Genomic DNA, 17,487 nt, shown 5'->3' on the forward strand with positions numbered 1-17,487 from the left:
ATAATGCTTGCATCCAATCAGAGTCCAGGCCTTGATTACATTGTAGGACCAAACATTTCAAGTCGGAAGGCAGTTGCTTTATGGCAGGGTTAGGTTGGTCGGTCACTACCGTGCGGACTATAATTGGAATTGGCGGCCTTTACAACCTTATCAGGACGAGTGGTCTCACGAGAAGACTTAGCTGAGAGGGGTGTGGTTTTTCTAATAACCACCCAAGCATCTCGGAGCGGAGAGCTAACAACTTAATCAACTAGGAACTTAATCTACCACTGGCTGGTAACATTAGATGGTTATACCAGCGTAATCTGACAAGTAGGTGAGCTCGCGGGGCTCTAACCTGAAATACGACGTACTGAGAAGATCCGGCGAGAAATTCAGTAGGCTGCGTCGAACGTTCCTGTCGAACGTCCCGTTCGACGTTCGAACGGTGGCTGGTGCTTGTGGTACCTAAAAGCACTGATAGTGGATCGAGAGGATCAAATGATGAGTATAAGCCGACGTCGACTATTTACTATGAGACCCATTAGTGAGTGTCTTGAGCGATGACGTGGTTGGCTGCTGCGTGAGGCGAGCCTGGACTGTAGTGAGTAACGGTTATGATGAGAGAGTCATCGTGTCATATTACTGATATGCAGAAGCGTTCCGACAATATTTACGAATGAGTTCGAGATCCAGCAGATCGTTGAGAAGCATTACTGCAGAAGCATCGTTTACTGGTGGTAGGACCTCTTGTGAGTCCGCACGGGTGGGTACCACCGCCCTGCCTATTTCTGCCGTGAAGCAGTAATGCGTTTCGGTTTGAAGGGTGGCTGTTTTAACTATACTGAGACCTTAGAACTTATCTATATCTCTAGGTGGGTGTCGCATTTACTTTGTAGATTTCTATGGGCTCCAGTAACCACTTAACACCAGGTGGGCTGTGAGCTCGTCCACCCATCTAAGCAATAAAAAAAAAACTAAAATAAAAAAAAAAACACAGTGCTCCGAAATCCGACGTCTAACTTAGAGAAGCAGGATTTGTGTAAGCGAAGCCTAAACTATAATTTGTGTGTTTATTTGTACTTCATTTTATAACAAAAAAAAAACATTGTGACAGTATTTTCTTGCTTATTACTGTTGACCATTTCTGTAAAACAACTGTAATGACCTTAATACTCCATACAGAGCCGTGTAGTTCACCTTAAAACACCAAAGTGAAAACACGTTTAAGGATAAATGTTAGCAAAACCATTATGTACTTTAAAACCATAAAAAAAAAACTTTAAAAAGCTTTAATAGTAGATACGGTAGGTAGTTTTAAGTCTTGGTACTGTACCCCGACATCCGGGTTCTGTTTCCAGAATAGGTAATAATATTAGTTAAATGTTCATTTGTTATTCGGTTCCATTGTTTTCCGATTCTGGGCCATAAGCCAAAAACCAAATGTAGAACGTTATTTTGAAAATTCTTTAGCACCGTTGCGTTTTGAAACTCATTGAAACAAAAGCACGAAACTAAAATGACTAAAACATTCATCTGTTCGAATTAGCCTGCGAGAGAATGAGAAACTTCTAAAGGATGCACTAACAAACCGTGTGATTTTTTTATAAATAGCATCTAATACTGTGATAGGCAGAGTAGAGGAAGAGAAAATAAATGACAGTGATGTTTTTCGATGAGGCCGGGGTAGCACAACCGTACCATCCGCTTCACAGACAGAGAGACTACATAAGCGATCTCTTAGCCGGAGTAGTTAATTTTAATTCTGCTTCCACCCAGAAACCTAGCAATTAAATTTGGGCAAAAAGGAATGAAAAGGGTACCTACATAGTACATAACATATCTACGTGAGCTCAAGATATATCCTACCACTAGTAAGTTAAGCCAAATTTATTTGAAGCCAATATTTTTTTATTGCCCTTGTAGGCAGACGGCACACGACCCACCTGATGGTGAGTGGTTACCGTCGCCCATGGACTTCAGCAATGCCAGAGGCAGAGGCAAGCCGCTACCTACCGCTAAGTGGGTGTAATTTTTTATTCGAATTCAAAAAAGGAGGAAGAAAGTTATCAAGTCTGATATTTTTTTATGTCACTTCAGAACTTTTTTTTTAAGTCAACGTGTCTTATAACAGAATGCTACGGCTTCAGAGAGAGAGGGATTCCACTTATTACAAGATTGTAAGCCATAGCTAGTCTATGAATGAAGTATCAGCTAATAGTGACACAGCAAATCGACAGCTGGAGAAAGTGGTTATAAATGTGAGTGGCTAAAAGTAAGTTAATAAATAAGACATCCTGTGCTGCGATTCTGGGGTATAGAATTCGAAATAAAAGGACGGTAAAAAGTAAAATAAAAACTAACAATTTTTCACAAAAACACACCCACACACATAAAGACTAATAAATATTTTACGATTTCAAGGTGCCACTTTGGTTCATGACCTGTCATTCGCTTGAAGATTCAGGCGTGACGTAATTTTGTAGGTTTATACTTAAGCGAGATATTAGTATAAGGGCGATGACCTCGCGGTTCACGTGGTGTACAACGGCTGTCGGAGTCCATGGTCATTAGGGAAAGTAAACAAAACATCTAAGTTGCAGTTGTATTCATTTATTAATTATTATTATTCTTTAGTATTTTGTAATAATTATTGGATTAATTAAATAATACTCTTTGAATTAGTTTTAATTCTTAGATTAATTGGCATAATATTTCATAAAATTCCTGTGGACCTACTTATTCATATGCCAATCATTAATCTAGATCTATTTGGAGAATGTGCTAAAATTGCACCATTCAGTGTATTTGTATAACTGGCACCTTCGTAATCCATGAATCATTACACAGCTATGATTATATTCATTTTGCATATCAAAATAAGGCACACAGCCGGATTAAAATCTGAATAAAACTACAAATTAATAAATTCTTTTATTATAATTTTTGTAGATGAATACTGGCTCACGGCATATCTGATGCGAAGTTGTTATTTGTAATCGTAGGCATGACCACGCAAACCCAACCAAGTTTTATATGAGATCAAAATCTCAATTACATTGCAACAGAGGCTGAGTGAGCCATCATATAGCGTCGCGTGACGGTTGGGGGGGGGTCTCGCAGAACCCGCCAATGATTACGCAATTTTATCACTGGTGGTAGGACCTCTTGTGAGTCCGCGGGGGTGGGTACCACCGCCCCGCCTATTTCCGCCGTGAAGCAGTAATGCGTTTCGGTTCGAAGGGTGGGATAGCCGTTGTAACTATACTGAGGCCTTAGAACTTACATCTCAAGGTGGGTGGCGCATTTACGTTGTAGATGTCTATGGGCTCCAGTAACCACTTAATACCAGGTGGGCTGTGAGCTCGTCCATCCATCTAAGCAATAAAAAAAAATATAAAAATAATTTTTGTTGTTCCATTTATGTAACGTGACGACTCCTTCACCACGGATGCAATAATCTACACAGCATTGTTCATTCGATTGAGTTCCTCCGTGTCCTCGGGTACGTTCCACCTCGGGTTCCAGTAGTTCGGCGGGGTTTTGGGTCGTTCGGGGTTGTGCCGTCCTCTGTGCTTCGAGCATTCTTCGATCTTCTTTGCCAACATCACAGGATCGTCCTTATACAGCTCACCGTAGAACTAAAAGAGTAATAGTGAATACAGGTTTGGTTTAAGGATAACTATTTCGACCTCGTATCGGGAGACGTGCGTCGGCATTCATGTTGTTAATATGTAAATGGGGTCTGGTAGTCCACACTTATGGCATTGTTGACAAAGGAATCGGGTCAGTGACTGCCGTGTTTTATCTGCTTGTGTGTGTGTGTTTTTTTTTGTATTTCAGATTTCTTTATTACATATTGATTTGTTTACGCTGCATAATCTATATATTAATACGTGAAGCAAAAACTTTGTATCCCTTTTTACGAAAATTGCGCGAACGGAGTATGAAATTTTCCACACTTATAGAGAAGAAGTGCATGATGCTAATATTTTTTTTTTAATTATGCATTGAAAATACATTAAATCAATAAAGAAAACATTACACACACTACCATGTATTTCACACAACACATATATACTCTTTGTGTATTGTCAATCGTGAAACTTTTGTTATTGTTTAAAGTCTGTGGTCAAATTGAGAATAGATTAATATTGTTTGTCTTTAATATTATTTATTTATAGTGTAGTTTTGGCAAAATTTGTATTATTATAGAAATATAATAGTGCTTGACAATAGAACCTTAAGAATGTTTAAACTTTTAATTTCAATTAATTATAGTCGAATTTCGACTACTGCGAGAACCACTATAGTAGAATTATTTTGTCCGTGCAGTTTGGGTCATAAAACATATCACGGCTAGGGCGGTGCGCATGTTGCGCGGGCGCAACGCCATTATCGATAAAAACAAATGACTCATCGAAGGCAGGTACACAGCGGCGGGGTGGTATACGAACGGTGGTGAGACATTGTTATGTTATAAGTCGTTTGTACTTACCTGCAAATTATAGTATATTATGTCAAAGAGAAATGTGTTTTTATGCATTCGTTCTCTGAATTTCTTTAGTGACACAATGGCTACGCCTTTGTTTCGTATCAAAACGACAGAATTTATTCAAAATAATATTTACACGTGTTGTTATCAACAATGTGTTAAAAAATTCACTGAAATAAGAATAGATCCCGAAAAGTTACAAAGTGTTAATTTCTGCCGTTCTCGTTAACTTGCTGCGGCGATATATGGTGTAAGTATTCGATTAGTGATTTTTTCTTTCATTTTTATCACTAACCCACAAAATGACAAAACTAAATGCACTATCGATAACGCTTATCGACAACAATAATGCGCATCACTATGCCCGTCCATAAGGCTCGTGAGTGGAAGAGAGAGCGAAATACTCGCTTCACTGCTCCGATTTTTTATGACCCAAACTGCACGGACAAAATAATTCTACTATAGTATATATTATTATATTTAGTCGTTTTGTGTTTTTACGTACATTTTTACATCCTTCACAGCTCCAACCGGGCAACGCTCGCTTCTCACCTTTCTTTCTAATTGTCGGTTCTTTGTACATTGGTTCCGCAAATTCTGGGAGTTTTCTACAAATAATATTAATATTTCTCAATGAGGCACGCATTAGATGCTTACGCGGAGGTGGGAAACACCAATGAGCATGTTTTCCGATAAAAACAAGATAGAGTTGCACTAGCTAATTTAAATGTTTCTTCTAATATTTCATTTTGTATATCATTTTAATACACAACAATAAAAACTGTAACATTACAAATGATTTTTGAAAACAGTACTATTTGTAATAGATTCTTGTAGTAGAATAACATGCAAACAATTTATATACAGCTAGTAGTAAAGTGAATGAGGTGAAGCCAAGTTTGATTTATTACAACAATAAAAAATGTGGGATCTATTCAATTTGTGCCAATAAAACCAGTTGATTGCCTCACACAAACTTTACTTTTATTCCTACTTTATTAAAGAAAAGCAAATAAAATATACACATATCTTCAGTCACCCAATTTACAAAACGCTTGATCTCTTGCGTCGTGCAACTACCCTCATTCCTCCTCTCACTTAAAAAATAAATAAATGTCAAACATTCATTCGCCGTCTCCAGTACCTTCTGACACACGACATCTGCCATCTCTCTCACTCAGTCATACCCCATAACGGTTATTCATCCATACATTCCGTACCTAAATAAATATCAGTGTGCTTAGTGTGAGTTTTTTAACGTTCTCGATAGCGTAAAAGTTAGCCAATTTTGTATGCAGTTGGAACAGCGCCCCTAGCGGCAAACGTACGCAAACGATCCCATTCCATACAAATATGAGCTAACTTTAACGCTATCGAGGCGCCACTTCGATAAAGCGGCACGATACGAGAACCCTCTCATCGCGGCCGCCGGTAACTACATTCCCGATCCTGCGGACAGAATGGAAAGCAGTCGAGTCGCCCAAAACACGTCATCTCGGATCCTCCCGATCCACTAACGGTGCTTCTAGGTACTTCAAGCACCGGTCACCGTTCTCGTCGAACCTGTAGCTTGCGACGAAGGGCTCGACGAGTAAATTAACTCTCAGACACAGCCCACTGAGTTTCTCGCCGGATCTTCTCAGTGGGTCGCGTTTCCGATCCGGTGGTAGATTCTGCGAAGCACGGCTCTTGCTAGGGTTCGTGTTAGCATCGTCAGCAGGTTTGAGCCCCGTGAGCTCACCTACTAGCCACGGTTACGCTGAAATAGCCCCTAAGGCTATCAGCTTAGGTAGGAAAAAAAAAAAATACGCTATTGAGAACGTTAAAAAAACTCGCACTAAGCACTCAGATAATATTCTAACAGTACAGTACAATGGGCAGTCTCATCAAACGGGCAAGAACTTGTGAACATCCCACCTTCTGCCTCCCACGGCCGCTCTTTAGCGTCGTTTAGCTCGACAGCGTGACGTCACTAGTGGGCAGCCATAAGGCTATACACCAGATACCACGGTATTTATTGTTGTGTATTTAAATAATGTATACATTTTTATTTTGTATTTTATATGAATATATAAATATATTTATATTGGTTACCAAATGGTTTCACTAATCCATTTTGATGTTTCACTTAGCTGAAAGTTGAATGACACATTGATATTCAAGTGCACTGTTGTCACAGAATAATGGATAATTTTTGGGACCGGCTAGTGGAAAGCAGTTTTACAATCAATTAAAAAATATATACACAAGAACTTCAACTCATTCGCATATTAACAGCGCGTCAAATGTATTTTGTAAATAGGGTTTACCTTCTAATAGTTTCAGAGTCTTTCATGTTGCTTGAATTATGTAAAAATGACATGCCACTCGTTTTCTTAGTTGGAGTATTTGTAACGTTCATATTCTCCCTTAGAGGGTCTTTACTCGGCCTGAAAAACAAAAAAACAATTATGTAAAATTGGAAAAATTAATTACGACTGTGAACATGGAATTACTTAAATGAAATTTTAAACACACACGCAGAAACACGCACAAACACACACACACACACACACACACACATGCACGCACACACACACACGCACACTCACACACGCGCAATAAAGTTTATTCGATGAATCTTATAATTTGTGAGATTACTAAGGACCTTTATGACTGTCGCTGTATCCTTAATTTCCAAGAAAAGTTTTAGTGTGACGTCATTAGGTTTAGATTCGTTCACATGGAACAATATGAGAACTCCATTTTATAACTTCATCTATAGTAGCATACGCTTTAGATCCACTGTTTTTTTTTTATTGCTTATATGGGTGGACGAGCTCATAGCCCACCTGGTGTTAAGCAGTTACTGGAGCCCATAGACATCTACACCGTAAATGCGCCACCCACCTTGAGATATAAGTTCTAAGTTTGGCCGCTTTGAAGTCCGCCGAATCTATTCATTGCAAAACTCAGTCTCGCAATACACTAATAACTCTGACTGGCCATAATTAAAATAAGATTTGAATAAACCAATTGTCAACTAAACTATTTAACAGTCAGTCCCGCACACCAATTTCAAAGTAATCTAATGGATATTTAAAATAACGGTTATTCAATTAAATCAATCACTTAATCACTATTCTTCTATACTAATATTATAAAGAGGAAAGATTTGTTTGTTTGTTTCGAATAGGCTCCGAAACTACTGGACCGATTTGAAAAATTCTTTTTCCATTAGAAGCCGACATTGTCCCTGATGAACATAGGCTACTTTTATATATATATATTTTTTTTTTTTGTTTCATGTGTGTTTTAATGTTTCCGAAGCGAAGCGAGGGCGGGTCGCTATATAATAAAAAAGTGTAATATTTTGTTTATTTTTAATTGTAAGAGTATTTATGGCCAGACTAAGTATACTGAAATAAATTTGAAATTACCAATTCAAAAAAAAAACTCAAATATCTACGAATCACATTTGTGACTAATCATTGCATTGAGGATATTAGCAAATAGGATATGATTAACTCATCAATAATTTTGGCCCCGAAATGACGTCACTTGTGGTGAAGTTGGGTTCAACTGAGTTACGTAAGATGTTGCAACAATATTAATATGTAAGTGATTACCGGGTTTTTTTTTCTGGCCTTTGTAGGCAGACGAGCATACGGCCCACCTGATGGTGAGTGGTTACCGTCGCCCATGGACTTCAGCAATGCCAAGGGCAGAGCCAAGCCGCTGCCTACCAATCCGGCTACTTCTTTCTTACCTATCAGTCGGGTTGCCGTCACAACCAGCATCTTCTTGTAGAAGAGACCCGCTCAACGCTGTATCACAGTGGGTCGCGTCTTCATCAACATTTTCAATCTTTACTGGTGTTAATGGTTTATTTTCTTTAATAAATCTGCAATATTACTTATATTTGTATTATTTTGCTTTGTATTAAATGAAAATTATCACACACTAATCAAAAGGGAATGAATGGTTCTTTTATTTTATTTTTATTAAGCGGTTACAGGAGCCCATAGACATCTGCAACGTAAATGCCGCCACCCACCTTGAGATATAAGTTCTAAGGTCTCAAGTATAACGGCTGCCCCACCCTTCAAACCGAAACGCGTTACTGCTTCACGGCAGAAATAGGCAGGGTGGTGGTACCTACCCGTGCGGACTCATGAGGTCCTACCTTAACATCAGGTAGGCCGTGAGTTCAGCCAGCCATTTATTTATTGCATAGACGAGCAAAACAAGTCCACGGGCCATCTGTTGTAAAGTGGGTATGTAGCATCCCTTATAACCACATTCTTAGATTTCTCCTCCTCCTTGCGTCGGTTTCCTCATTACTGAGGGTCGTGGTCATGGCCTTGAAACAGATTGTTTTTTATAGTGCACCGCCAGCTGTTCCTATCTGCAGCTGAGTGCAGAGCATCGTGCACTGTGGTATCCAGGGCTGCACGAATCTGGTCCGTCCAACGGGTCGAGTTCCTGCCTCTTAGTCGCTTGCCCTCGACCTTTCCAGTGACCATCAATTTCTCTAAGTTGTCACTGTCTTTCCTTGCGATGTGGCCAAAGTATTCAAGAATCCTTCGCATGCAAATGGTGGAGAGTCTAGTCCGGATCTTCAACTGAGCTAGGATGGATAAATTGGTGCGGCGTGCGGTCCAGGGAATATCCAACATCCTCCTCCAGCACCACATTTCGAAGGCATCAATCCGATTGCGGTCAGCTTTCTTTATAGTCCATGTCTCTGCTCCGTATATGAATATTGAAAACACTAGTGTGCGGACTAGGTTGCTCTTGGTGTTCATAGATATTTTTATCCTTCCATATTTTGTCCAGCTGAGACATGGCACCTTTTGCCATCCCAATCCGTCTACGAATTTCCGGTTCACAAGAGCCATTGTTGCTGATGTTGGAGCCCAGGTAAACAAAGTTGTCCGTTACTTCCAAATTAAGTGTACCGCTGAGCTCCAGTCTGCCTGTGCGATCAACGATCATGACCTTTGTTTTAGATCTGTTTATCGCGAGTCCGAGGTCTTTGCTAATGCGCTCCATCCTGTCCAAGAACTTGCTCATCTCGATTTCGCTGGCTGCCAGGAGAGTGGTGTCGTCAGCGTAGCGTAAGTTAGAGATTTTACAGCCTCCGACGGTAATACCACCATCCCATCCATCGCATGTTTTCCTGACGATGTATTCGCCGTAAATATTGAACAGGATGGGTGACAGGATGCAGCCCTGCCGCACGCCCTTGTGAAATTTGAACGAGTCAGATGCAGTCCTATCGATTCTCACTACTCCCTGGCTGTTGTAGTATAATGACTGAAGGAGTGCAGTAAGGTGGCGAGGGACCCCCAACTCTGTGAGGACATCCCACAAGCAGATTTAAACACTATTTATCTTAGGTAATATGATCATTTTCTTCTTAGTCACTCGATCGATCGATAGAAAATATTTTCTACTTGTAACTAACTCCCGAAGCGTGTTTGTTTCCTTTTTTTTGTTATTTATTTGTGCTTTTTTAACATCAAAGGAAGGAGGCAGGCCCCCACATGCCTAATTACGTAGCTTATGACACTAACATATTATATTTCTAGTGTCAACCCTGAAGATCTTGATTAAGTCAATCAGACAATTTTATTAATTTTTTTTTATTTGCATCAGCCCTTGATAAATGTGTAAAATTTCAATTCAATGCGACGCTTTGGGTGTAAATCACGTTCAAACATTCAGTTATAAAGACACATACCAAGACAATTAAAATGTGTAAAAAAAAAGATAAAAACTTGGTTTATATTCTAATGATTTTTTTTTTAAAGCAATTAATAAGAAAATCCTTACCTTTGGGGCAAAGGATTTAAAATATTAATCGAATGTTCCATTTCTGTTTCCGTTTTAAATAAATCATTTTCATTATTCTCCCGTTCGATATTTGAAATATTTTCTTTTTTAATTAACGACAAACATTTCGGTCTCTTCAACTTTGGCGGACTCTCTTTCGTTTTTAATTTACTCCTGAAAAAAAAGAAGGATTTATTATGCCAAAGGAAAATAAGCACCTATTCGTATTGCTCTTTAACTAATTCGAATACTATAAAAGTGCAGTTTTCGCCGAACTAGTAGGTGAGCTCACGGGGCTCAAACCTGATGACGTTGCTAACACGAACCCTAGCAAGAGCCGTGCTTCGCAGAGTCTACCACCGGGTCGAAAACGCGATCCACTGAGAAGATCCGGCGAGAAACTCAATGGGCTGTGTCTGTTGGGTTATTTTTTTTTATTGCTTAGATGGGTGGACGAGCTCACAGCTCACCTGTTGTTAAGTGGTTACTGGAGCCCATAGACATCTACAACGTAAATGCGCCACCCACCTTGAGATATAAGTTCTAAGGGTCTCAGTATAGTTACAACGGCTGCCCCACCCTTCAAACCGAAACGCATTACTGCTTCACGGCAGAAATAGGCAGGGTGGTGGTACCCACCCGCGCGGACTCACAAGAGGTCCTACCACCAGTAATTACGCAAATTATAATTTTGCGGGTTTCATTTTTATTAGACGATGTTATTCCTTCACAGTGGAAGTCAATCGTGAACATTTGTTGAGTACGTAATTCATTAGAAAAATTGGTACCCGCCTGAGATTCGAACACCGATACATCGCTCAACATGAATGCACCGGACGTCTTATCGCTTAGGCCACGACGACTTCAAATTCGGGCAGTTTAGACTCTTGAACACCGTCTTAAACAGCTGTTGACATACGTAACATTTAGGAAGCAGTTAACTTTAAATACTTTTAATTAACTAACTAGTGGAGAGATGAAATATATATATAAATAAGCAAATTGGAATGTAATACGAATATAACCCACATTCCGAACATAGTTGACTCACTGGTGGGCGAGGGCTGGATAGTGTCGTCATTCTCTGTAGGCACCCTTTTGGTCGAAGCCTAAAACGACAGACAAAGACTTCTATTATGTTTCATTATTGTTTTGGTCCAATCGATTATTAGGCGCTAATCTTATGTAAAACTGATTTGATTTAACACGCTAGGCTGCGATATAGCTAAATATACGCAAAATGGTTATCTTTTTGATGAATCGAGCACTGCATAGCATATGGCGAAGATGGCGCCACCGGTTCGAGAAGTGGATAAAACTTTAGTTCGATACTTTTTTTTTGTATATCACGTTTTTAAGAGAATTAAAAGTCTAAAATGTTTAATATCATTTTTTCTACGATTTTCATGGATCGTCATTCAATTCTATACTTTATGTTCAATTCTATTGAATTAATTGAATCTAATTGAACTAATATTTTTGTCTCTGTGATGGTGATTCTCAGTTTCTCTTGCAGTGGCAAACTAAAGCAAAGTGAAACCAAATTACCCCAACATATTATATTTCCAAATCCAAATTCAATATTGTGAGATAAGATAGATAAGATTTGTATATCACAAGCAATCATGCATAGGAAATTCTGTTGTTATATTAAGATAACATTTTAAATTTACACCTAATTTAAGTCTTTCTTAAATTCAAATTCCATCCTATCTTTTGATCCAGTTTGCAAGCAAACTAATGTAAATATTAATTGATTTTTGCGATTTGAGTTTAAATTAGATTCCATTATTTACTGTCAAGAACCATTTGTTTTTAAAATAGAATAATTACATGTTCAGAAGTACTTCTAGGCATGCCATTGGTATTGTATGTGAGTATGATGCAAAAGGATGCAAGGTCTAGATACATGGTAACAAACACGGCACTCAATCAAGCAAATATTTCAGGACCAAGACATAGCATCAATAAACTAATTTGTAAAAAAATTGTTTTACTTTCAGTTCAGTTAGTGTAAATTATTAGTTCATATATACCTGAAAACATCCATTTTCAGTTCTAGATGTCTTAAGCCCACCGAAGAACTCTGGCGAAGAAGTGAGGTCAACTACATGAGTCTTTTTAACATTAACTATGTTTAGTCTTGCTTGTCTCAACCTTCCACTGCTGACGGTACCTGATTTTGCTCTAGTTGGTGTTGGGAATGATAGTTTAACAACTTTTTTCTCTGGCGTAGACCTGTTTAAGTAAATCAGTTAGGACCAAAAGCTACAATTAGGATTAATCAAGAAGGTATATGCAATTAATACTCATATACAAAAAAATCTAAGAAGATTTTCTGCTACATTTAAAACTTACCAATTCTCAGAGCACTTCTTCTTATCTCTACAATCCAGTTTCAAAGAACATTTGGCTTTCTTAGACTGTATGATAGGGCTGGTCCTTCCCGTTGGAGTGCTTTCTATTTCATTCAGTGAATCCTCTCTTAACTTTTCATTACAAGCTCTTGATTCTACTGTTGGACTCAATTTTTCAGTTTCAAGCAATGCTGGATTGGTTGTATTGGATTTGTATAGTATTTTAAATGCTTCTGTGAGTATGTCAAAGTTTTTTGTTTCATATAATTTTGTTAATGTTGATGCTGTAAAATTAATTTATATTGTCTAAATATATATAACAGAGTTAGATAAGATAGAAATCCACATACAATGCTTGAAAAAACTTGAAGAGCAAGGATTGAAGTGTAGAAGGCAGGGCAGGCAGAATTTTGAATATTTTTTGTTAAGATTATTTAAACTAATACATGTGTCACACAATAATAACAGACACAATAATAGTAGTTGCAGTTAAAACACTAAGTTTAATATAAATTATTAAAGTGATGATGATGATTAAAGTGATAGCTACATAATTGTTTCCATATTAATTTTAACACTCAGTTCAACTTCAACTATTCATTTAGACTCTAAATTTTATCTCTCTAAGCTTTAATCTCTTTAAACTTTAGAGAGATTTTACTATATCTGAGGCAATAATAGGTAATAATTAGTTCTGGTAGTCTCTGGACTAGTCAAATCTATGAAACCAACTACCATGACTCCCGAATTAATAATCTCACATTATTTAAATACTATAAGGGGCATCACTCTTTCAGAAATATATTATATAATATAAATATATATTAAATAATAAATATATATTTAAGCTTACCAACTAATCCTATGATATTGTTTTTTGTATCTATTACTTTTTTCAATGCTTCAGCACTAGGACAGGATTCACTGAAATATGTTTACTTCTTTTCAATTGCTCATCAAACAAGTTATAATGTACCTATTATATTTTTTCAGATTACATTTTCACAATAAATTACAAAGTTAATTTGCAGAATTTCGGCATTTTTTCGGCGAATTTCGGCTCACACATATCAAAAATTAATATATTTTCTGTGATCATCGGCATCTAACTCATTTTTTTTTTTTTTCCGTGCCGAGGGCCGATCCTCCTACGAGGTCCCCGCGCCTAGGGGGCGCGCGGGGTATGTGAGACTCAACGATCTGCAGGTGTTGAGAGCAGACCGCGGGCCCAAGGAATTTAGGGCCCACCCACTAAACGACTCCCCTGCACTCTTACACCCGGCGTCCGATCTCCGTCCGGGGTCAAAATCCGGTCAGAGTAGGGGGGTTCCCGCGGTCAACACTACAACCAGACACGCGGCGCCACCCCGAGGACGCCCGACCGACGGGTCGTCGAGGCGATAGTCGACGACCAACGACGTCAGTCTCCGCGGTACGGCGGCCCTTCAGGCCGCCCGGGCGATGCCGCTGGTGTTCCGGGATACCCCGCTGGGCCAGAACCAGCCTGCCGGGTCGGAACGCGATACACCGCCGACCGGGTTGCTCTTCCACAGTATGTTCGGCGACGACAGCGACGACGAAAATGCGGACCGCATCGCAGTCCCCAGCCGCCGACGCGTCGTCCCGTCCTCCTGGTGCCAGCGCGCTAGAGTGATGGTAGCGTGCGGCGCAGTCTCAACCCCCTTAGGTCGCCCCGTGACCATCACCGGGAGGAGACTGCCTCCTCATAGGGGCCGGAGCTGGACAAACGCCCTCCTCCGACCCCCGGCTCGACGGCGGCAGCACGGCGCCGAGAGGGAGGAAGAGTTCTCCCTCTCCCGTTCCGCCGCCTCCTTCTGCGAGATGGTGGACTCCGGTTTGAAGGGTGGGGCAGCCGTTGTAACTATACTGTGACCTTAGAACTTATATCTCAAGACGGGTGATACATTTACGTTGTAGATGTCCATAGCTCCAGTAACTACTTAACACCAGGTGGGCTGCAAGATCGTCCACCCATCAAAGAAACAAAAAAAAATCCAATCATCTCCTACTTGTTTAGTTAGCTCATTACTGTTGTCTGTTGTCTTTAAACACTATTTCTTGCTGTCTGGTCAGCCCTATAATCCAAAGCTGTAGGGATTGTTAGGGGCCTAGAAGCCGTTTCAGCTTCATTAGTGATGCCAAATCTACAGTAACTAACTAGTAATAAAAAACAAAAATACCTTTCACACTTATGTTTTTGAATTTCAAACTGAGTTTTGTAATTCTCCGATTCACTTTGGAGTAGTTCAAAATCTGACACAATACCTGCAAAAGAAATTGTAATGCAAAGAATTGTAATTCTAGTACCACCTACCCCCAGATTGGCACAACCTGCTCGGCTTATTTTATCAGATTGTGTCTCCAGATGATAATTTAATACTTGTGCTCAAGTGTAGTGTGAGCGGCATTGCAAAGTTCCATTGTAGAGTTGGAGAGTCAACTTTGTTCTTGAAGATCCAAGTGGGGACTGAGCTTGTGCTAAAGCATTACCAACACGAAAGCAATTGTAATACTCATGCCGTCAAGACTGGGCTGCCCATGATTTTACGTTGGCTAATGGGCTCTGACAGCATGTGACAATAAATCCATGTTCTTAGGTATTGGGGCAAAGCTAAGGCAATTTTTTTTGTAATGCCTTTGTTGGTAGACTAGCATACGGTCCACCCTAATCGGGAATGGCACAATAAACTGCTGCCTACCAAAACAGATCAGCTGATTTAAATGGAGTGCATGTTTATTTTTGATTTTACCAATGGAAGTAGCTATAATGTGTGCGAACTGACTTGAATGATGGCTTCGATGATAGAGTTGCTTATTCCTCACTCGTACAATGACAGCAGGACACGCTTAGAAGCCTAATTTAGGTGAACTAATATATGAGCCACAGGCAAAGCGAAATCGGAGTGTCAGTACTGGCAGGTGAATGTTTTTTTTCTTGGCTAATATAACTGTATACTGACCCTTAAGATAATGAAAGCTCTGCTGTAACACAGAATCCAGAGCTTGTATCTTGGTGTTATTGGATATTATTGAAGAATTGTTGCTTCTACTGCTGTGAATGCTCATTTTAGTTTTATTGCATTTATTAGTTTTTTTATAGAATATCTTGTTTTGAGTCTTTATAACAATTAAAGAATTCTTCTCAACTCAAATATTGTGTTTATTTATTAAAATTTATTTCTATGATTCTTCTTCTTCATTTTTTGGCTCCTGCACGGCTTGTACATTAGCCAGCGTCAAGTAATGAGGTTTTTATAATTCGCCGTTTTATTTATTTACAGTTTATGAATAATAAAAAAACAAAGGAAACTAATCGCGACATAACCATAAATGATTAAAAACAAATTAAATTTACAAACGATGATATGTGACGAAATATAATCTCAGTAAAATGGTGGTCATTTACTAAGACTTTTTCAGTGGACAGTTTGGAGGATCCCGAGAAGCTACGTGCGGAGGCTTTGTTCTATTTTCCCACAATTGTGAACTTTCACAGATTCTAAGCAGTTAATAAACCACCCTTACTACACATTTAAACCTGAAGAAACACTAAAGCTTAGTCTTAATTACCAGGTCATAAAATCCCTTAAAAAAACTATGCCTGTATTATATTTTTATTGCTTAATCTTTGTAGATAATCATCTTCTTTTTTGAGTATGGCAGTTGAGTTCTTGCAACTCCATTGCTGCCAGTGTCATGTTTAGAAAAATCTACAATTATTTTAAATTATGAACATACTTAATACATTTTGAAAAATGTTAAGTTGCGAAATCAATTTGATTACTTCAGACTAATCAAATGGGACGAAATTAAGTGAAAAGGAATGAAATACGGAATAGACTCAATTAAATAAATAAATTAAGTCCTCGCTTTCCAGCCAAAAAGTCTACAATTAATAACTGCGACTTTACGGCAAGCTTACATCAAAATTTGTGCTACAGCTTGTACTAGAAATAATGACCAATTTCGGAAACAGATTGTCAACAAGTTGAAATATAATTTGATGTAAGCCTATGGTATAAGCATGGCTATCGGGTATGGAGGGTAGAGGTAAGGAGAACCGTCTCTGTGTGTAAAAGTGTCCGTTAAAGTCTGCTAAATAAGGGTGGCGCTACAATAGCAACCGGATAAATTTAAAAAAAGGCGCTGAAAGTTATTATAAAATAAAAAAGGACGAAAGAACTGTAAGCACTACAAAATCACAAAAAGTATTTTATTTAAAGCCGATAAGAAAATACAATCGATGTCTCCACGTTTTACCACAGCAATAATTTTAGGTTATATCGACGAAATTAGTTTGAACTACGTAATCATGCGAGGTCTTGTATATTACACTGTCACTAACTGCTCTAGTTATTAAATATTTTAAATTTTCTAACTCATTATACATCAATCAGTGAACAACTGCTCAATTCATATCATACCCTGTGCCTATGCTAGAGCCATTCTGGAGGATTTTTGGACTGTTATTTAGTACTGAAAGTGGGACACTTTTTCAAGCTTCTCCCATATGAGACGGTTCTCCTTACCTCTACCCTCCATACTATCAGGGCAGAATAACGGCCATTCCAAAAAGTTTTTGCATGGAGTTAATAAGTACCGTAAAATGGGGCGATTAGGGACAAATTCCAACTTTATGAGCAATTTTAAGGTAGTTGTTGATGTATATAATGCTATATCAGGATCAAAATGATTGAGTCTTGGGGGCATCTTTGTTGTCTAATTTAAAATTATGCAACTAGCATTCCAGTTTAAGCAAAAAATGCAAAAATAGGTGTAATCCCTATTTACCCGAAAATTGCGGTTAATTGGGACGAA

The 17,487-nt window shown here is 38.7% G+C and overlaps 1 protein-coding gene across 1 annotated transcript; it reads right to left on the bottom strand.

Moving 5' to 3' along the window:
* Positions 1-2,576: 2,576 nt before the first annotated feature.
* Positions 2,577-16,273, bottom strand: LOC149502437 (uncharacterized). Its single transcript, XM_089729430.1, has 11 exons — positions 15,630-16,273; positions 14,850-14,934; positions 13,502-13,572; positions 12,650-12,932; positions 12,328-12,529; positions 11,321-11,400; positions 10,292-10,465; positions 8,223-8,357; positions 6,784-6,903; positions 4,980-5,082; positions 2,577-3,620 (listed from the first exon to the last, which is right to left on the bottom strand). The coding sequence occupies exons 1-11, from the start codon at positions 15,733-15,735 to the stop codon at positions 3,441-3,443; spliced, it is 1,539 nt and encodes a 512-aa protein (XP_089585556.1). The 5' UTR covers positions 15,736-16,273; the 3' UTR covers positions 2,577-3,440.
* Between the last annotated feature and the right edge of the window lie 1,214 nt (positions 16,274-17,487).

This window comes from Bombyx mandarina, chromosome 08 (genome assembly GCF_030267445.1).
Source record: "Bombyx mandarina strain Sakado chromosome 08, ASM3026744v2".
NCBI classification, from domain to species: Eukaryota; Metazoa; Arthropoda; class Insecta; order Lepidoptera; family Bombycidae; genus Bombyx; species Bombyx mandarina.